At 39.2% G+C, this 22,892-nt stretch overlaps 1 protein-coding gene across 1 annotated transcript; it reads right to left on the reverse strand.

The window, feature by feature from the left end:
- Positions 1 to 4,531: 4,531 nt before the first annotated feature.
- On the reverse strand, positions 4,532 to 22,567 carry fes (FES proto-oncogene, tyrosine kinase). Its single transcript, XM_044347984.1, has 18 exons — positions 22,220 to 22,567; positions 20,655 to 20,828; positions 19,382 to 19,478; positions 19,041 to 19,224; positions 18,241 to 18,378; positions 18,006 to 18,125; positions 17,710 to 17,832; positions 16,416 to 16,611; positions 15,304 to 15,384; positions 14,187 to 14,399; positions 13,597 to 13,719; positions 13,321 to 13,374; positions 12,270 to 12,388; positions 12,083 to 12,177; positions 11,783 to 11,906; positions 5,705 to 5,862; positions 5,439 to 5,561; positions 4,532 to 5,260 (listed from the first exon to the last, which is right to left on the reverse strand). Exons 1-18 carry the CDS (start codon positions 22,442 to 22,444, stop codon positions 5,118 to 5,120), a joined length of 2,490 nt encoding a protein of 829 aa, XP_044203919.1. The 5' UTR covers positions 22,445 to 22,567; the 3' UTR covers positions 4,532 to 5,117.
- Between the last annotated feature and the right edge of the window lie 325 nt (positions 22,568 to 22,892).

Below are 22,892 nucleotides of genomic sequence, written 5' to 3' on the forward strand. Positions count from 1 at the left end.
GCAAACGTAGTTTTTGTTTCCTTGGAGCTAAATAAAGATAAATACAGGCCTCAAGATCATGGGACGCTCAGGTGACAACTAAATGTCACAAAACATGCTCAACCGGTGAGGTGGTTTCAATTATAAAATGGTTGAGCAATTGAGAAACTTAAAAAAAAATTAATCACTCATGACAGTCATACCTTCTGCCAGGTTGGTGATGACTGACAACTGCCACACCTTCTTCACTGCAGCTGTTTCTCATCATAATCAAAAAGCAAAGTCCACATTAAAACTTTTCTGCTTGAGTGTAACATTAATTTGACATATCCCACTTCGATATGTCATTTTTGAATAAAAAAAAACTTTCACTTTCACTCTGACTGACACTGATACATTAAACTTCCAAGAAAAACATCAAATAGGTCCATAGATCAGTCCATTTAACAGTTGTCAGTGTCCTAGTCTTATGCCAGAAAGCTAAGTTTCAGTCTGAAAGGTTGTAGATGCCAACAGGCGGTGCACCGAGGCAATGCATACAGTACATAGACCCAGATTTCTTTCACGAAATAGCTGAGTCTTAGTCTTTTCTTAAAGATTGAGAGGGAGACCTGAATGAGGGAGTTCCGGTACGAAGGAGCTGTTTTAGTTGCTGTTTTACAAGTGAATGTCAGGGTTTTGAATTTAATGCAAGCAGCAAATGGGAGCCAGTGGAGGGATATCAACAGTGGGGTGACATGTGCTGTTTTGGGCTGGTTGAAGACCAACCGTACAGCTGCGTTCTGAATTATCTGCAGAGGTTTGAACGTACATGCGGCGAGGCCTGCCAGTAAGGAGCTGAGAAACCTTCGTTAAGTAAGCTTTAATACAACGGTTGTGCAACACAAAGTGTGCACAGCAGCTTTTCATGGAGAATTTCATGTTTTCATTCTCTGCGGGATTAATCTCAAATTGGTGTAGCCATGAAATCTTCAGCAGATAAATAATGTCTTATCACTGACAATATGAAAAGGATTATCCATGCTAATGATACTGAGCCATATGAAATAACGCCAGGTAATGCACATCATTTCAGGAATAATTATAATAATCCCTAGTACAACACCAAGCCAAGAATTTTCAGGGCCAGACAGCAGCGTCTGCAGCAGTGTTTGCACAGAGCAGACATGCACCAAAACAAAGTAACCTCTCCGTGACATTACACACCCACACTGCCATCATGTCAATGTCACTCAGCAATGTCACCTGCCTTGTCTTAACAAAAGCCTGTGGCTCCAAGTGACGTGCATGTGATTTAATGTATTACTGTTCTCCTGTCATGGTCATAAAAAGGACTTAGTATGACTTTCTCAAAGTCTTTTATTTTTTATTTTCGATTAGTCACCTTCACTTTTCATTTTGGTAAGATTTCTGCAGTACAGCTGTTGTAGTCAGCATGTTTTCATCACTGTTTTCATCCAGCATTGGAAAAAAGTCTGGCAACGCAAGTAACCCTCTCACTCACTTGCGGCCACGTTAGCAAATCCACTTTATCTGCATCTCAGACTACGCCCACACTAAACCTGCAAAATCTGAAGACACAGCTCACATGTGAAAACTATCCACAGAGGAGTTTTCAAGTCAGAATGGTAAAGATCTCCACTCACGCTGAAACACCTGAACAACAGGCAAACAGCTAAATCTCTTCTTCCTCCTCCTCTTTTGGTTGGCAATAACAAAACTAAAACTAAAGTTTGCAGATTCAGATTTTACACCCAAAAGATATGAAACAAATAAAATATGATGCAATTTTGTAGCCTAAAAAGTACTTAAAATGAGCTCCACCTTGAACAGACTTTAAGTGAATTAAAGTCGGTGAGCTCATAATACTTCTGCACCTTTAAGTAAAATTTTGAATGCTGTACTTTTACTATTATTGACCAGTAAAACTATTATTATTATACTATTATTTTTAGTGTTGTTTTAAAAAATTTTGAGTCTTCCTTCTACCACTATCAATTTCAACATTCTCAATTGGAGAAATGCTGAAAACAAGGCACAATGGAGGCCCCACACCTGGATTTACCTGGGGTCCCAAAATCACTAAGTCTGCAACCGTTAACATCTATTGAATGTTAACACACTAATGGGTAGCATGTAGCATTTCAGTATGATATCATGTTTAAGTAGCTTGCTGACATTCCCTCATGTTAGCGCCACAGGTTAGTGCTAACATTCAACCATGTTAGCTGCGTAGCTTGTATACAGTAAGAATGATGACATTTAAAAATTTGCATTCCCAAAGCACACCTGAGGCTGACGATAATTTGGCCTTTTCAGAAATTCATCCAATAGCTGTTGGGATATTCCACTTTATGGTTCACAGACGAGGCCCGTCATGCTATTGGCTCAAAATACAAAGGAAGCATGTTTACAGCAAGGAGTGTTTCCAGTTCAGGCCCCGTGTGATGTGTATTTTGTGAACTGAGCGGTGAAATGCAAGAAGTCTGTTAAAGAAATCTCTGCGGTGTTTGTGCAGCCTGAATATGCTCAACCTCCACTGCTGGGGACTACAGACTTACAAGATATATTTAAACCATGTGTCAAAGAATATGTCACAATTTTTACTTGGATTGAAGTTTTGTCTGTTTACACATTTCATATTTAGAGTAATCCACCAAAATAACTGGCATGTACAGTCCAATTTCAGACTGTTTTGTATTTATAGGTTTAGGTATAATTGTTTCTTCAACCAGAAAAGCAATAAATGTAAACTCAGCCTTTATATGCAACAGCTTAAATCAACTATTGCACCAAAACATGTAACTGTTTCAGTTTAGGCTCCTACAGTACTCTGTACAAACAACTGAAATGATGTCTGTGATTGTCCCTACTGACATTTAAGATACACTTATGCTAATTTTAACTTATATTCGTTTTATGATTTATTTCCAGCTTTTAACATGGTAATATTCCTCCAGCACAGGGGATACAGATACAAAGCAGCTCCATCTAAAAAAAAAGGTGTAAACAATTTGTCTTCAATTATCTCTGAGTCAGAAATTTTCTTTGTTTGGGAGGACTTTTATTCTTTGCTGAATGTGGGCTAGTTGTCACAGGAGGGATGTAAGTCCCTTCCATGCCACAAAATTATGAAAAGTACCAGCCTTTTTGCCTCCTTTTTACACAGGATGTTAACTTAAAAAGTGCTATACCTCAGCCAATAAAAACATGTGTTTCTGCTTGGCAGGTGTCCATTAAATTCATGTAATAGGACACCTCATTGAAACCGTGGACTAAAATAGAAGCAACAGACATAGCCCTGGGTTTAACTGATGATATATTTTAACATATTTATTTTCCCTGTGGTCATCATACAGTGCGATAATACACTATACCACCATCTTACCATTATATATCTTTCTTAGTGTTTCTTAATGTACCACACAGCCGAGTTGCTATGCAACAGCTCACTATTGTTTGTGTTAGAAATATTTGTCCTTGTTGCACAACATGACATTAGTTCAAGCGAACTAAATGCTTTCTGTTGTAAGATATTATCTGTGAAATAAATGCTACGCTAACTAGCTAACATAAATAGTTAATAGGTAGATAGGCCTAGCGGGGGCCTCTGACCCTGTGCCCCTGTCTGATCCCCCGGTCAAAATGCTCTATACATGTTATTGGGTAATGTAATATTAACTTCAGTCCAGGGCTATTAAACTATATGTCATGTTGTGTTGTCAATATCAAAGTTTCTCCTATAATGTGAACAATAACACATATTGTCTTCAACATAATATCAAACTACTTTTACAGTAACATTAGCTATTAAGTTTTCTGGTCACTTGGGGGCATCAGAAACAAGCAGTAAACACATCAGTGACTTTGTGGCAAACTTGTCAGCAAACAGTTGCCTGTTTACACATCCAGCTGGTTACGGAGCAACATTAGCATCCATTTGGAGTCAAGTCTGTGTCCAACTGATCCAATATTCACTCACCATTTATCTCTGTTTTGCTCTCCACCAGCTTCTGAGGGAAATATCTGTCTTTAGCTTCTCAGTACTCCACTATGTTCACCAGCTTCTCGTTAATGTTGTCTGTCTGCTGTTTGATGCCAGACAGGGAGTGCACAGTGGTTTTTTATAAGCTGTTTGCTATGTCTGGAAACGACACCAATGTGAGCGGTGAGACTTGACTAAAATGGTAAATTTGAGGTCCAGAAAACCAAAATAATGAGCTAAAAGATGTTGAAACACAATGTAGAGCTGATGGGAACTGTAGAATTTGGTGATAATTTTGTGTGGGTTTGTCATGATAAGTGACACCTTTCACTTACAAATAGTCATGTCATGAAAATACTTATTATAGCTGCTTTAAGGTAACATTCTGTGCATAATGAGTTGACAGACAGCTCTAATAGACTTGTTCTTTCATTTTAGATATTTTCATTCCTTCTTGGAAAACTTGCTTGACTTGCAGACCTTGCTAACTCAAACCTTGTTTTCCTAATGTGTCATCAGCCTCAACATTCCTCGTGAGGATTTTTTTTTCATTTTTAATGTTTATTTGTTAGGGACAGAAAGAGTATTCATAGACAATTACACAGCAATTATCCAAAGCAATGTATCACAGCATTTATAGCTTCTGCTCATTTTCGATGCCTGTACCTAGAAGAGCCTTGTGTGATGTGGTGTCAGTTTAACACATCTCTGTGGCGTTTTTTTTGTTTGTTTTTTTTGAGACAGACAACTCCAGTGTTATGTTTCACAGCTATGGTAATAACATACAGTACATTGTGACAGCACAAATTTGAGCTGTCTCAAAGAAGACAGATGTGGTGAGAACCGCCTTCTGTTCTTATGAGGAGGAGGAATGAAAAACAGACTGAAAGGTGGGTTGGAGGGGAAAAAACAAGAATGCTGACATCAGCTAGTTCACTGATATTTTAAAAGTCCACAAGACAACATTTCCAAGTCACTTACACAACAAAAAGGAGTCAAAAAATGACATTACATATGTTATTTTAATATTTTTTCTTTTGGAGATCTGTGTAAGAGTTCAGACTGGATTTTGCCATCAATTCGAAAAAAAAAACACACAAACTAAAAACAATCAATCAGACAAAAAAACACATGAACAATTCACATAAATATATTATGTAATTCTGTAGTAGATGGCACTAAGATCTGCCTGTAGTTTCTTGAAAGACGGTCTATTTCTGGGGTCGTACTGCCAGCAGCTGGTCATAAGTCTGGATATTTCCGACGGGCATCCATGTGGAGCAGGCATACGATATCCTGAAACACACCATGGACAGTCAAAACATACAGTATATTCACATAATCTTAACGCACTGTACACATTTTCTGATACATGTGAAATTTTTTAAAAAGGCCCCAGTGTCAGTCAGAGGCACAGTGAAGGAGCAGGAATTTTCCTCAGAGGCATCTGAACAACTTATCTCTGAGTTTTTACCTCTCTCCACTTCATCTCGTGTCTGCTGATTGGTCATGCTTGCGTAGGGCGTCATTCCCATGGAGAAGGTCTCCCACAATAGAACGCCAAAGCTCCACACGTCACTGTCAGTGGTATAACGACCTGAAAACACCAGCAGGGGGCAGCAATGACAAAGGCACAGACACAGGTCTCTTCTCAGATTTTAATTGACTAAAATTTCTGGGTGGATGCAGGCAGGCATAAAGGAGGGTTGTGGCTGCAGGAAAGAGGCAGTTGTGACATACCATAGTTCAGGGCTTCAGGAGCCGTCCATTTGACAGGGATCTGTCTGAGGCCGCCCTCTGCAGAGTAGACACCGTCATCCTGCTGACGGGACATCCCAAAGTCACTGATCTTCACTACGTTATGCTCTGCAACCAGACAGTTTCTCGCTGCCAGGTCTCTTAAAAAAAGACAAGAGGACAGAAGGAGAAAGATGTAAGATGGATGTATACAGAGGCTATGTAAAATAGATACAAAAGAGACATAAAAACATCATGCACTGAATAAATAAAAACATGAACAGTGAGTGAACAGTCAGGAGAAAAAGGAGTGAGAGAACAGGTGTTCTTGTCATGTCTCCGGTGTTGCATGTAAGGCAGTTTGACATGCAGTGTTAAAGGCTGAGCAGCTATCAGCAGCCTGCTCTGATCTGTCCCCACCAGGCAAATCATACATGGCTCCTGCAATGAGTCAGATGTCACAACCTCATGTTTTTTTCCAGAGTACCGACAACCTCCCATGAAGCCTCAAAGTACCCCAATCATTCCCGTTCAACAACAGATCCCAGATTGTTAGAGTATTTTTGGATTGCAGCTTTTTCTCATTTTTCTTTCATTACATGCTTTGAAAGCAAGCTTTTTTCATTTTTGAAAGTTACTTACAAGACACCCATCTTTTGATCTCTATATCCAGTTCCCACCTCACTTTAAGATCCACCCCCTTGACAAATAACATATTTTGGTGATTTTTTAATTGAAAGGATGTAAACAGCCTCTCTAGGATATAGAAAAAAACGTATATTTTCAGTGAACATTAATGCATAAATTGAACAAAATTCAAAAAAATAAAAACATCATTGTGGCACCCTACATAGTCAGTACTTAGTAACACCCCCTCTGGTAGATATCACAGCTTGCAAATGCTTTTTGCAGCCAGTTAAAAGTCTTTCACTTCTTGTATTTGGGATTGTTTCCCATTCTTCCTCCCAAAAGGCTTCTAGTTCTGCAATATTCTTGGGCTGTCTTGCATGCACAATTCTTTTAAGATCTACCCACAGATTTTCAATTATGTTTAAGTCAGGGGACTGTGAGAGCCATTCCAAAACCTTCAGCTTGTGTCTCTTGAGGTAGTCCATGGTGGATTTCGAGGTATGTTTAGGATCATTATCCTACTGTAGAAGACTTCCTCCTTTCAGCTTCAGGTTTTTTTTACATACAGTTGGATGTTTGCTTCCAGAATTTGCTGATACTTAGTGGAATCCATTCTTCCCTCCGCCCGCACAATGTTTCCTGTGCCACTGGCTGCAACACAACCCCAAAGCATGATGGATCCACCCCCATGCTTAACAGTTGTCAAGGTGTTCTTTTCATCAAATGCTTTTTTCCTCCAAACATACATTTGCTGATTGTAGCCAAAGAGTCCTATTTTAACTTCATCAGTCCACAGCACGTATTTCCATCAGGCTTCTGTAGATGTTCCATTGAATACTTTTGACATTGGATTTTATGATGAGGACGCAGGTAAGGTTTTCTTCTACTGACTCTCCCATGAAGGTCTCGTTTTTGCAAGCATTGCTGCACAGTGGAACGGTGCACCACCACTCCTGAGTCTGCCAAATCTTCCTGCAGGTTTTTTGCAGTCAAATGGGGGTTTAGATTTGCCCTTCAGAACAGCATACAAGCAGTTTTCTCCGAGAGTTTTCTTTGTCTTCCAGATCTCATCTTGACCTCTACAGTTGCCCTTAACTGCCATCTCTTAATTACATTTCACAGTGTGGAAACTGCAAGCTGACAGCACTATGCTATCTTATAGCCTCCCCTTGCAATGTGGGCATCAATAACTTTCATTTTCAGAGTCTTACACAGCTGCTTAGAGAAACCCATGGCTGCTTGCTGTTTGCACAAAGTTCGAGGAGTCAGAGTATTTGTAAAGCTTTGAAACTGGCACCAGCTGACATTTCCTAATGGCAATTGTTGACATGCCTCAGGCCTAATGAGCTGATTAAGGTCTGAGACTTTGTAAAAAGAATCTGAGACTTTGGAACTCTGAGGCAGGGATGGGAATCAAGAACCGGTTCCAGTTGAGAACCAGTTCCAAACTGTCTGATCCATTGGAATTGTATGCCTTCGAGCTTATCAATTCCTCTTATCAATGCCCAGGTATGTGATGTTAATGGAAAAAGGCGAAACTCAACTGCGAGGGCAGTGCAGCCTCCAGACTGTCTACAGTACACATATGCCGGAGTCATCTTTGGTTATCTTGTAATTTATCTTCAAGAAGGCAGCAGTTGCAAACATGTTTTGATTTAACAACTAAATAATTGCCTTTGGGAGTCATATACTGTGAACTTTCTATGCCGTCATCACAGAGCAGAGCAGCGGACTCCAGTAACAAACGAGATGAGACCAGATACACACTGCAGCATTAAAGAACTTAAACCAACTCTGAGGTAAGAAAAAGACAATAGAATAGAAAATAAGAAGAGAATAACTCAGTGCTCAGTTTGTTTCACCTCAAAAACCCTTCGCCCGTTCAGTGTCTTGGACAACGGTGGCATTCCCCAGAGCTAACGGTGCAGCAGAGAAGCTGCTCTCCACTGCTTGAGACATAACGTTAATAACACAGCAGAGCACTCGCCTCCCCCTCATTTTGTTATTTTCATACAGGCAGGGACCATAAGATGCCTTCAAATTAATTAAGTCATTAATTAATGTTTACGTTTTGGCTGCAGACCATTTATCTTATCTACCAGTTATGTTTCATATATTCATCAACATGCAAGGTCATTGATAAACAGTGGAGAGACACTGAAAACCTGTGTAGACCTACTTTTTTTACACACAGAAAATTGATCAGGAATCGATAAGGGAATCGATAAAGAATCGGACCGATAAGCAGAATCAATAAATAGCACTGGTATCGATAAAATCTTATCTATTCACATCCCTACTCTTAGAGTACCCAAACTTTTGTGCATGCCACAATGATGTTTTTATCTTTTTTATTTTTGTTCAATTTATGACATAAAAAGTATCCATGCATTAATGTTTGCAGAAAATATTGTTTTTTCTCCATATCCTAGAAAGGCTGTTTACATGTTTTCAATTTAAAAATCACCAAAATATGTTATTTGTCAAGGAGCCCAAACTTTTGCATACAACTATAGACCCACTTTTCCTCTTGGCTCATGAAAAACGCACAAAATGTATCTGGCAAAGTTTAGAGTTTTAAAACAAGTAAAAAATAGAGCACTTCACACCCCTTTTAGCATTGGCTAATTTTAGAATTTATTTTAAAATCATATTTCTAGACTGAATGGTTTAGCACCTCCTTACTTAATCGTCTGTCTTTCCTTCTGTACTAGCGATCACTGCCTGAGGTAATCGAGCACTGCAGCATTAAATCTATCAACAATTAGGACAAAGAAGTATAGAGAGGCAGCATTTTCTTGTTATTGATCAAAACTGTCCATAAATATCTGAAAAGCAACTTCAGCAAATTCCTTCAGGAAACATCTTAAAACTCACCTTTTTAACTTTTCTTTCAAGTAGTCTGTTTGGTATTTAAACATTTGCAGCTTGGCTTATATTATGGTTTTTACTTTATACTCAGTTTTGTGTTTCTTTGCAACACTTTAATTAGTCTATTAGTTTAAATGTGTTTAATGTGTTTTTAATAGAATTTGAGGTAAAGCATTCTGAACTTAATTTTATGTATGAAAGTTGATATAGGACAAGGTGTCGATTGTATTTCCCTTTGCACTGTTGGTTCGAAAATAAATTAGCAATTAAAGAACAACTTGCAGGTTGTTTATGTATCATGAAAATTATCCTGTGAAAGGTTAAAGTGTGATTTTATTAGTTTAAAGAGACATAAAGGCAGAAATTAAGATGGAAAAGTGAGCTTTTTTTTTTTCCAACAACACGTCATATTATGTCACAGAAGGGAGTCGCTCTCCCCATCCCAGCTGTAGTACACTGTGTGGTAGTAAGTACTGATGAGTCTGAGCACTCATAAATATTATTTGATATTCACTGAATGTGATCCAAATATTTTTATTTCCACCAGCATATGCATCAGCCTTGATGGAGTCTCTGAGGGAGGACTACTCAACATCACCAAAGACTCTACAAGAGAGCAGCGCTGTTTCGCAGAGTCTTCAGTGTGAAACCCAGCACAGATGTTGTGCTTCTCAGTTTGCACTTTGACATTATTACAAGTCATATTAATTCTAAAATTCATACTAATATTTACCAAGAGGTTACATTTTCAGTTTCAGACTGACTTTATTGTTTATCTATTTATATTTGAAACCTGGTAAGAGATTTATATGAAATTTGGGGAAAAATTTAGATCATGAATAATAAGTAATAAGTAAGTAATAATAATAGTGAGGAGTAGGGTCATTTTCTCATAGGCTTCTATACAATCGGACTTCTTTTTGGAGCCAGTGGAGTCGCCTCCTGCTGGCCATTAGAGAGAATGCAGGTTTAAGGCACTTCCGCATTGGCTTCACTTTTCAGACCTGGAACTAACTGCTTGGTTATATCATGCAGTGCAAGATACTACGGATACAAGCTGATATTTGTACATTAGTTTCTGTTATGGGTAAGTATCAATACTCCAGCCGGTAGTAGATGACCAGTACTAATTTTGTTAAAGTCTGATACATGATAGAAAACTTAACAATGTTGTGATGTGAACGCAGTGTTAGATATCGTTAGCTAACATCCATTGATGTGTACGTGTATATTCGTATCTATAAGCTATAACGCCGGTCACTCACCAAGACACCTGGTCAGTTCTCCACTAGTTCTCCTCACACCACTACTCAATTTCTCTCCTCTGACAGTTATTCCTTGTAAACCTGGTGTCTTAGACACTTTGCAGGCTCATATTTATAAGGCTGTGATCCATCATATGCATATGAATAAACATTTACAACCTCTTCAGTGTCAAAACTAGCCTTGAGATCCATTCATTTCTTACTGTTCAACTGGACCGCTCTTCCTTATGTTACATCACTTGCAGTTTATCTTTTTGAATTCTCTCACAAAAACAGCTTCAGAAGTCACTGTAGTGTGTATATATATAAGTATATTTTTATGAAAATCTACTTCCTGCATCATTTTCCTACACATTGACTCTGAGGGGTCTCCAACCTGAAAATTGGTCAAGAGTAGATCATCTCAATGTGTATACATACTTACATGAGACATGAGATGGTGGTTTTATAGCAGTTATTCAAATTTCTCGACACACCATGCAGGTGTTTTCCTATGTCTCTTAAACAAAAATCTGTAAAAGCCCTGAGCACTTGCACTGTAGCTCTCTGAACAGGCTTTTGGATTGTTTATTCAGTTGGAGTTACTCCATTTTTGAGGATATTATGACATTTAGCCCTTGTTCCTTTTATTTTTGAACGCATGTTTAAATTACTTTGGACAAAAGTGTTAAAGAGCCAAATAAATGACATGAAATACACTCTCCTGAATTCAGGGTTATGCTGACTTTTATTAGTTTCTTCTTGTGTAATCGTGATTTTCAGTGACATAAATCAGAGGTATAAATAGTAGGTCAGCCAGTAGAGCATGTTTACAACTTCCTCTTCAAGGACACAACAGCTATCAACCTTGATTTTCCCATCAACCGGTAAACTGCTACATAAAAATGATAAGGGGAAGTGCTGTGTGGAAAGTGTAATCAACAGTTAGGTGAAGTAAATGTCAGGAAGTGAATGTGCACCACTCTTGTTCTTATCGAAACTACATTATATTGTATGTGAAATAGAGCATATGTTTTGAAATAGCACTCATTCATTTTCAATGGAGTCATTGTTTGTATAACACACTGCTCGACAGAGCAGAAATCTCGACAAAGTACATTATCACATGCTCTAAGAATGCTCCTTTGTGCTTGCTTTGATTGTGTTGTTACATATTTCTTGTATGCCTTATAAAGTGTACGTGTATATCTGACATTATATTGACAAATAAAACCACTAAGAGGGTGAAAATATGCTTTTAATATTACTTAAAGTAACTAAATTGTCCCCAGCAAGGGTGTTATACAAACATTGATTGGTTGACTGATTGACCAACCTGTGGATGCACTTCTTCCTCTCCAGGTATTCCATGCCAGCTGCTACATTTTCTGTCATTTTGACCAACATCTTAGATGTTAGACTCTGACCCTCACGCCGCAAGAAGGAGAGAAAATCACCACCTTATGAAATGTGTAGACACACACACACACACACACACACACACACACACACATATATATATTGAGTGATGATGGAGGAACAAAGTGGGGAAGCAATAATGGTCCAATAAATCTTGGAGTTGTTGGGTAAACAAGCTGAGAGGTATAAACGTAGCGTCTAACAGCATCATATTTACCTTGAATGAGCTCCATGATGATGTAGATGGGCTGTTTCTGTGTGCACACACCTATCAGCTTCACAATGTTCGGATGGTCATACTGCTTCAGGATCCTGGACAGCACAGGAGAAGAGTACAAAGAAGTGTGTGTGCGCGTGTGTGTGCGCGTGTGTGTGCGTGCGTGTGCGTGTGTGTGCGTACTAACCTGGCTTCCATTAGGAACTTATTCTTGTGCTCAGGGGCCAGGCTCTCTTTGCAGGATTTTACAGCTACAGGAGTGTTATCAGAGCGTAAATGTCCACTGTACACCTCTCCAAAGTTACCCTGTGTAGTCAGCCAGCATATTCAGTCAGTCTTTTCTTATCTCATATCTAATCCAGTACAACTTAATTCATGACAGATCCACACTTGCACCTACAAAAGTTATTTTCATTAATGAACTGGCACCACATGTGCACAATTTTTCTAGAGGTGGCACAGTCAGTCAGTCCAACATGTTTGTCCAGACTAAAATATTTCAGCAACTATTAGATTGAATGCCATGAAATTTTGTACAGACATTCATGGTTCCCAAAGGATGAACCCCAATAACTTTGGCGATCCCCTGACTTTTCCTCTAGCACCACCATGGTGGTTTTGAGTTAAATGTCTATTGAGCGGATTTTGGTACACACATTCAAGTCCCTGTCAGGATGGATTTCATGATCACTTTCACTCAAGCACCATCACCAGGTCAAAATTTTTTCTTTGTCCAGTACTTTGGCTTATGTCAAAATACTGCACTTGCAAAACTAATTACATTCCCATCAGCCTCAGCTGGATTGTGTTCAATGCTACTCAACAAAAGTTAGCATGCTAACATGCTAACTAAGATGGTGAACATGGTAAACATTATCACTGTGTCCCAAAGATACTCCATACCAACTATATGTAGCCTACTCATCTTCATGGATGCTACATCATTTTTTTTTTTTGTTAAATGTCCTGCCGCCATGAACCCTTCAGCCAGTCATTCTTTAGGCAGGTCTTCCTTGCCCAGTAACCAGACTTCCCATTAAGTTTTATGCAAATCTGTTCACAACATTTCAAGATATCTCACTGAGAGATGGACAAATAAAACACAATTAAACCCAACACAGACTCTGTTGGTGGGGGATATAAAAAGCAATGAATAAAAAATTTGTTTTTCTCTCTTGATTAAAATCAAACATTGGTAATCTTCCATATTTTAGTCAGCAGATGTGAAGCTTACCCACCCGTCCAATGAAGTGTCCCAAGATAATATCATCATGTTCCAGGACCCACTTGTCCTAATGGGGTTTAATGAACAGTGAGACACATAGCAGTGCTGTTTCATTAATAAACAGACAGTATGTTTATATTTAGAGCGTCTGAAGCTCAAGGATAACATTTACAGTGTTCACATACAGAGAAAAAGACAAATGAGCAGGCTTTCTGTGTGTGTGTATGTGTGTGTGTGTTTGTTTGTGTGTGTGTGTGTGTGTGCTGCAGCAGACCGAATGATGCAGTACCTTCAGCACAGGATTTTTCAGTACTATATCAGACTTCTTGGTGATGTGTTGTCGTGAGGACAGGAGATGATGGATCAGCAGAGGGATACTGGGGAAGCCTTCCCCATCCAGACGGTACAGATTCTACTGACACACATGGGAAAGCATTCACAGGGGTGAACACACACATAAACACAAAGGAAGCAGACAAACTTCCTCATATAATAAAAAAACACATCCCTAAATAGCAGCATATCAATCAAATAACCTTAATTTAAACTGAATTGTTAAGACTTTTTAAATCGCTTAGACTTATATCTATTCTGTGTTCATTCTAAACATCTGAACTTATGTTTAACTTTTAGGCAATAACACATGATAGGAAATAGCACCTCATAAATACATGCTTCCATAACATCCTCTTATAGACATAAAAATGGGAAGGAAACAGCACATCAACAGTACACATATATCATATTATAGCACATATTAAAACCATATGATTTAAAACGCACACAGAACCACAGAGGGACTATACAAAATGTAAAATGTATTTCTACAACTTTTTCCATCTACAAAAACTTTCTGTTCCATTGAGCAGATTTACTTACATCTGTGCTCTGAATGAGGAAATGCTTGCAGGAGCCACCCCATTGCACAGAGAGCACATACCCCTGCTTTTCTTGACTCTTCCTCACTAAGAAGTCTCCGTCATTCTTCAGCAGCTGCTGGACCTCCGGCCTGGGAATGGCTCCATGGTACCAGTCCTGCTGCCCCAGAGGACGATCCACGTCATGCACCGGTGAGGAGAGCACCGGAAGCACCTGGAGGCAGGAAGACAGAGAAAGCAGAATCTTTAAAGCTGGCATGAATAATGAAACAATGGGAAAGATAGAGGATGGATTTTAAGGTGATTCTGCGGAAATTATATGGAAATACTTCAAAGAAGAGTTTGTAATACTTTAAAGTCAGGCTGCACCACCCTTCATGCCTCCAGGGTACCGCACAGTCAGTTGTGCAAGTTGGAAAGGAGAAGTAGTTCACATTTTGCCAAAAAATCTGCAAATAATTTAGGCTTGAAGTCCAGCACATTATAGACATAAACATTTTATATGCTCAAGATTGTCTTTTACAGCATGTGCACAGTAATTTTTTTTCAATCTGGCAGATTAAAAACTGAAAGAATGACTGCACAAGGCCTTTTTCTGTTGAGAGTTTGTGTTCAGGGCAGCTGGGTCATGACTCTACATGTGCTATCATCTGTCAGCGATGATAAAACGATGAAATGTAAACAGGCTGCCTGAGAAGTAAACTTAGTTTTAGGTCAGGCAGAATTTCGAAGAGCAATAACTTGACCGACAAAGCTGACCTCAATAAGTCAAGATGTGCCTCCAGGAGCACAAGACCCCGAGGAAAGATTACATGCCCGAGTGAGAGGAGGATACACTTCCACCAGAACATGATGAATTGTTTGTTGTGTGGTAAGAGGTTTCAGCACACACAACAGGCACTCCAGTTAAAGTTAGGAGCAGGAAGGTAGAAGAGCGTCTTTCTTCTGGAACAAGTGTCCTTCCTGTTCAAACGTCCTTCAGCAACACACTGAGACAAAGATGTTGTTTCATGTTTACAGTGTGGTGCTTTACATTTTAATATAATCACTTGTATTCTGTCTATCATTAGTTGGTGTATAATTATTGTGTCTCATTTGTAATTTAGTGTTTAACCTACCTCACATTTGGGTTTAAACAGGCCGCTCAGATTGTTTATGATCCCGTCCATGCGTAGTTTGGAAGGGGCCTGCGTGTGGTCCTGAAAAGCAGAGTAATATATTTTATAACATATTATTCAGTAGGTCCTGTTACTAAGAGTTGTTGTGATTATATAAGGTAAAGTTGTTCATTAAAATAGCTGGTTTGCTACAGACATAACTGCAGTAAAAACTAATTTAGTAATTAAATATTCTGTATTTAAACTTAGAGAAATTAAAAACCCATTCTATAGGTTTATACTCAGTATACACATTTTCTTCTTCACACCCAAAACCGTTCCAATCATCTATGACCCAACTTGACATCTTTCTTCCTCATAACACAACTTTGATTCAGAGGTTACACAACACACAAACATTTTTTTTATCTGGCAGTGACAGAATCAGTATTCAGATCCTTTACATGAGTAAAACTAAAGTCCTGCATTGAATGTTTTATATAAGTGAAAGTACAGTTATTTATATGTATACAGTAGCTAAATGTATTTAAAGTATGAAAAGTAAATGTACTCATTATACAGCAGAATTGCTCTTGATAGCATTGTATTATTGTTATATGACTGTACTGTATTATTATTACTGATGGATTAACGTGCATTTTCACTGTAGCTGTTTTTAATGATTTTACAAACTTTACAAACACTAAAATGTAGTGGAATAGAAGCATAAAGTAGTATAAAATAGAAATACTTAAGTAAAGTACAAGTAATTTAAAATCAAAAGTGTACTCCAATGATTTAGTATTGCACTTTCATCAATTTAAAAACAAACTATTTTTTTCAATCCTAGGAAAGCTATAGAAGATATTACACAGCAGGCTGAGTAGTACTCCTTGTGAAGAATGAATTGAACTTCAGGAGTAAAATTGGTGGAGTGCCCCTTTAAGTTTACCAGGGAGACTTCACTGAGAGCCAGGCTATCCTTTTTCAGCAGGACACACAGTCACACCTGGATGCTGCTCAGTACAAGCATCGTCTGAGTTGGAGGTTAATGGAGGAGGAAGTTGTGCAGTTTTTAGATTGTGAGCTAGAAAGAGACAAGGATAGGGGAGAGTCTGAGAGACAGAACATACATTGCTTGTGTTGGATGAAAGTGAGACGCTATCTGTGTCCAGCTGCAGAGCAGAAGGAGGTTCTCTGGAGCCCAGCTTGTCCAGCTTCTCCTTCAGAAGCAACCTCTGAGCCTCCAGCTTGGCTCTCACGCCCTGAGACAGAATAACCTGCTGCCGACACTCCTCCAGCGCATGTCTCTTGCTGAACTGGTAGACCCTGGACACATCAGCAGAGAGAGCGGTATTACATCAGGGAAGGTTAATCAGAACTTTTTAGTGCAAACAACACAAGGGGCTGCACAAGTCAATAAAGAAAATTCAATTAATTAGACAGTACACGACAACACAGATGCCAATAAAAAGCCTATCTGTTCAAAATGGGTTTTCAGATGTTCCCATTAACAATCGCAATCAATAGAAGGCTTCTTCTCTAGTGACAGATTAGTCAGCCCTGGTGCTGGATTTTGAGCATGTAAGACCAGTAAACCTCAAATGACTCAAGACATCTGTGAGTGAGGTGAAAAAAACTTCTGAGAAAAGCAGCAGGGGCTTGATTACAAGGTTCAGAAGAATGATGACGACCAGTGCATGTCCGGATTAACCTGTTAGAGGGCCCCAGAGCAAAGATTGGCTGTTGGACCCCTATTGGCCACCCATATCTCGCTCTATACACTGTGCAAACAGCAGGCAGTTTGTGGTAATTTGATTGGAGCCGAAATTATTAGTCAATTAACTGATCAGCTTCATCAGTGACCACTTTTCCAATGATCTCAGAGTGATGGAGCGTAGGAGCCAGAGAGGCAAGTTTGCTCACGTTTCCTCAGGTAAACCACAAGAGGTCACATTATTTACAAAACGTTTCTCAATAATGCTGACCAAAGGGCAGTTTAACCTCCTCTCCCCTCGCCACCACCATATGTGCTGCCCTTAAAAGTTGTCAACTTTTTGCAAATAAACACATTATTTCCAGCTGTCCTCCAGGAGCTTGTTAATGACTCCATCACTCCCATGGGACTTTAAACCTCTAACACCTTCAGACAGCCTCATCAACCAAGACAAATGAGGGGATAGAGCTCCATAACTCTGGTCCATACCGCTGTATTATAATTCATATAAGGCACTCACTGCCCCCTGAGACCACACTGGTTATTAGCTGTTGCCCAGCCAAGAGCAGACTGAACTCTCCCGAAGTGAAGGAGCAAACTTCAGTAATTTGTTTTCACAGCTACCAAAGGCTCTGTGCTTTCACTTCTTTAACCTCTGTATACAACATCAGAGAATCATTGATTTTGGCCAGTGTCTGTTGTCCACTCACCTCTGGCCCTTCCTGACACCTTCCCTCTCTGCATCCAGCTCGAGCTCCAACTGCTCAACTGATGTCTGCTGGGAGCCAAGAGTCCGAGCCAGACCCAGTAGCTCCTCCTCTACCGTGGTCAGCCTGCAAGAAGCGGACAGAGAGAGAGGAAGTAATTGATGCAAAACACCCAGAGGAAATAGGAGGTAAAAAGAACAGGGGAGGGGTAAGAAAGACAAGGAGAAGGAAGTAGTTGAGACATTAAAAAGGAAATTGGTGTTTAGTCATATGGATGATACTGCATTATTAGTTCTCACTTGTGCTGGATTGTCTCAAGCGTGAGGTCGTTTAGTTCAATATCTCGGGGATTTAGTCTCTCAGTGTCCTCCAGAAGACTACAATCAAATTCTGCACAGGCAGGAATCTCACTCACAGACCTATACACACACACACACACACACACACACACACACACAGTTCATACAGTTATCACTCTGGGTTTTCATGACTGAGTGGTTGACCTCTGAGGGGGAAAGGTTTGTCTCTGTCTACCTGTTCTGGTGGATGAAGCTCTCATACTCTTTGTGAGGATCGATGGCTGTTAGAGCAGAAGACATCTCTCTGTGGATGCGCACCACCTCATGATGGAGGAGAGTGGAAATATCGAAATACTCCTGCACGATCTCCTTTCTGGTTCAGAGGTCAGGGAGTTAACATGAAACGAGAATTAGACAGACGAGATACACAGACGCTGGACTCCTCAGTGACATTTTTAGCCAAAATCAAACCACATATACTGTGTTTTATTGCATGAAACTACTGAATAAAGACCTTTTTCACTGTTTTCCTTATTACTTCTATTTTTTTGGCTTGATTTTCTTGCATTATATTTCTTGAAAGTTTTTGTAAATGTTTGTTCAAGTTTTCTCGAGTACACAAACAAGGACAAGCTGTAAGAACAGCCGCTTCTCTCAATCACATGATCATCAACCTAACTTGTGATGAAAAATATAAATACAGCAGAATATTCACTGACATGCATGAACTATCTCAAGAAAATGTCAAGTCTCTGCAAGTTGATATTGTTCTAGCGTTAATTAATACAAATGGCTGCCCGGAAGTTAGAAAACACTTAGTGTAATTTGTGGGAAATGCTTGAAAAGTGGTAGCAATGGAGAGTTTAAAGATTTATAATTAATCTGCAAAACATATCATCACTAACTGTGGTATAATTTAGTAAAATATGCACTTAAGGTAAGTGAATAGATTGAAATCATGTGTGTCATTCACACACACACACACGCATGCATGTGCACAGACTTCACTACACTCTGCAGTATATTTGATCTTACAATATGAGCACCATCTCCTGCTGCAGAGTCTGCAGCGCGTTGAGCAGGGCAGGCTGGATCAGACTGTAGTGGTGCTGATGGTAAACTTGAGCTGCTCGTACAGACAGCACATACTCATTATGCAGCTCATGGAGTTTCAGGGAAGCCTTTATGTACCGCTCTTTAGCCTTCTCACGCTCTTTATCTGTGAACACACATACGCACAATACAGGAAGGGGAACACTTGTCATGATGGAAATACTCTTATCAGATGTGTGCAATACATTTAAAAAACCAGCCAGACTGTGCCATCAGTATGAAAGTAACCATTCAGAGAAGTGAGTGATACCGGGAATCCCTACCTTTATTGGCCTCTTGGAACTTCCTCTTAGCCTGAGTTGCATCTTTCACTGCCTGCCTGTAGCTATTCTTCAACCTCTCCAGCTCAGTCTGAGTCACCTGCAGCAGCACACAAACATACACACTCACACAACAGCATCTTTAACAGCACACATACCACAGGAAAAGACATCTACAATGAAAGGATGGGTGTGATTCAAAATCTATGTGGTCAAAAGCACACAAAAGACAGTGAGATTCATATGACACAGGAAGTGGCCCCATAATGTTTCACTGCAGATGAACATGAGAGAAAACATGAGGAAATGATCTGACCTTTGCTGTGCTGCTGGTGGCAGTGCTTCAAAACCTCACCTGATAGTATCTCTGTTGCTCAGTTTCAATCACAAAATCAATTCTATCTATTGTACTTACACATGCACACAAAACTACTCTGAGCTTTGTCTGCACAGCACAGTAAGAAAATTAAAACAAACAAACTGCGACCCCGTATGGATCGCTGAAAATGAACACAAATGAACACATCATTTGCTTGAATTGGGTAATAAGAAACAGTGCGGTGCGGCCACCAGTTTGAGATAGCATCAAAATGCATTTGCACACCATCTTTCCAGTCTATTGAATCTCATTTCATTTGACTGCCGTCTATTTATAAAATCTGCAAATGGATTTTAAAGCGACAGCCTCTGCTTTCTCATAAGAATCTTGTCATAAAAGTATTCTAGTACTATGATTAGTCCTCTTTTTGTACACATAAAAATACCATCAAGAAAAATAAACATGGTGATAGTGGAAATCAACTTTGAACTTTGTACAACAAAAAACCCCTTCTCATTCTGCTATTTTGAAAGTGGTCACAAAACAAATGAAGTATATCTTCATGAAGTTTTCAAGTATATCACTGCTTAAAAATGCAAAGAAATAAAAGAGTAAAAGTGTGTGATAACTGTTGTCCTTTAAGAGTAAACCTAAAATACTCATTTTTAATTTAGCTTTTAGTTTGCCTTTGTGTTTGTGTTGTCTGTCTGTGTTTCTTTTTTTTCCCTTTGCTCGAATTTATATACATGGTAGACGAGCAGGTAAAAAACCGTCAACCAGAAGGTTATTAATAGAGCAGTGAAAACACAAACATGATGATTAGTTCAACATCTATGTCTTAACACATCTTACTATACAAAGATGGTGCATCTGCCTGTTGACATGATTGTGGTTGTTTGTAAGAAGGTAAAGGTTTACTCGAGTTTCTGTGTGTGTTTGTGTGTGTTTTAGTCACACCTTACTGAGTTCCTGTCTCAGCAGGTTCCACTGCTCTGCGTAGGTTTTGCGGAGCTGCTGTTTGTCTCTGATGAGGAGTGTCAGCTTGCTGATGGGACCATCCAGCAGATCCTCAGAGTGCTTCTTCATCACCTGACTGAGAAAGTCTGTCTGAGAGACCAGCACTTCCCACGACTGACAGGCAGGCAAAGGTCAGAGAAACAGGAAAAAATCAATAAATGGAAATCATCAGAGAGAGAGAGCGTTGCTGTAGTATATCCATGGTTCAGCATGTACTGTAGACTCAGTCTTGTTTATCTGCATTTGGATCCACATCCACTTGTCTGATTTTTATCTCAAAAACTACTCAATAACTTCCCAAACATTTATTGTAAAGTCAGGCTATGTGCCCATGTATAACACACTTCCCTTTTTTGCTCATAACGTCTGAACTGAGAGGTGCAAAATTAAAAGTTTTGCTTTTACTACCCATTTCCTACAAAATGATCCTCTTTTTCAACACTACTAATTTCATCCAATCTTTGCAGTACTTGGTAGATTATACTCTATATTTGGAATACTCCAGGACAACTCATATTTGCTGTCATGTTTTCCTTTAAATGGCTGCCAAATTCATAGACATGTCCTATTGTAACCAAATTTGCAGTATGTCAAATTTGGTGCGTGTGTCACCAACTGCAGATGACACAAAGTTTGTTTTGAACGATCTTACAAAACGGCATTTTGCCAACAGCTGGCACGACAGCAAAATGAGAAATTGAAATAGTCCTTGAAGTTTTGCACCAGTCATGCAGATGAATATATTTAAATAGTTTTAAACTATTAAAAGTAGCTTTCAGTTTCAGTTGTCTGTCTGTATGTGTGTTTTTTTTTCTTTGCTCCACAAATAAACCTGAACTTGAATATATGGGTAGATGAGCCAGTAAAGATTGTCTACCAGAAGGTTATCAGTAGAGCAGCATAAATACAAAACGGTGATCAAAAACCAGAAATCTCCTAATTGTATGAGTCCCTCACAAAAATTAAGAAAAGCAAACATTTACACATTTACTTTAGGATAGTTTGGGCCAGTCACATACAGCGTATTTTGTACTTTGCACCTAAATGCACACAATGACTGTTAAGCCGTCACTGGACCTGTTGTTTAGAGTATATTGATCTTTTTTTCAATCATGTTCTGTTGCAGGTTCAGAATTTATTTGTGATTTTTATGAAAATGAAACACATTTGTGTTGAGAGCATAAAAACAAGCTAAACTCTAATTGAGGAAGTATTTTTCCCCAGGATGACCACATATACATGAGTCACTTTCAGATATTTCAAACTCTGTTGCATAAATACTGAAGTAGAAAGAAACCTAGGTGAGTGGAGAACAATTTATTTTAGAGGGCCACTCAAATATTTAAATAGTTCAAACAGTTATTTTATGTTATTTATTAATATTTTGTACCTCACCTGAATTTTGAAAACTAATATTAAATAAGCTGAATTCACACATCCTGCACTTTGAAATGGTTTTCACACAGCTGCTGCTCAGTTGATGATCAACCTGTCTAAGAGCTCACCTTGTTGAGCTGGCTGATGTAGTCCAGTCCTGCACCGGGCTGAGGCCGGTCCAGCTTCTCCACCATGGCAGCCATGTGGTGCAGCTGCACTGAAAACTCCCGCTCACTCTTTGCCCGCTGACCCATCCACTTCTTCATGACCTCCATCAGGTGAAGCTCTGAATCCAGCAACCGCATGACAGCTGCATGTGCCTGAGGGCATCGCAGGTCCTCCCCAAACCCCATTTCTAAACCATAAACTCTCCTTCCTGACAAAGACCTGTTGTCAGCAGTAATTCCTGAAGACCCTTTGAGTTCTCATGAAAGGGACAGAGACAGAGTGGCGAGCTGTTGAAGCAGCTGCTACTGGCCAAGACAGGTTATTTCTCTGTGGCCGGAGATGGGTTTCACTTCCCTGTGTGAAAAAAATGTACAGAGGTTCAAGTGAGGCAGCAACTTCCTCATGTCTGTTTGAATGTGTTTGTAATTCTAATTTTGCTTTCAATTCAGGACCAACTTTAGAGGTACAATAACTCAAAAAATATGAATTTATGATATCATGATCATCTAAAATGAAATTATTACGACCTTTCAAAAAAGCCCTGGCGGAAACCACTGAGCTCATAACAGGTCCAATCTGCATTTAACTTAACAGCCACAGAAACTTCAAAAGATATTTTAAGCAGTGGAATAA

The sequence above is a fragment of the Thunnus albacares genome, chromosome 1 (genome assembly GCF_914725855.1).
Source record: "Thunnus albacares chromosome 1, fThuAlb1.1, whole genome shotgun sequence".
Lineage (NCBI taxonomy): Eukaryota > Metazoa > Chordata > Actinopteri > Scombriformes > Scombridae > Thunnus > Thunnus albacares.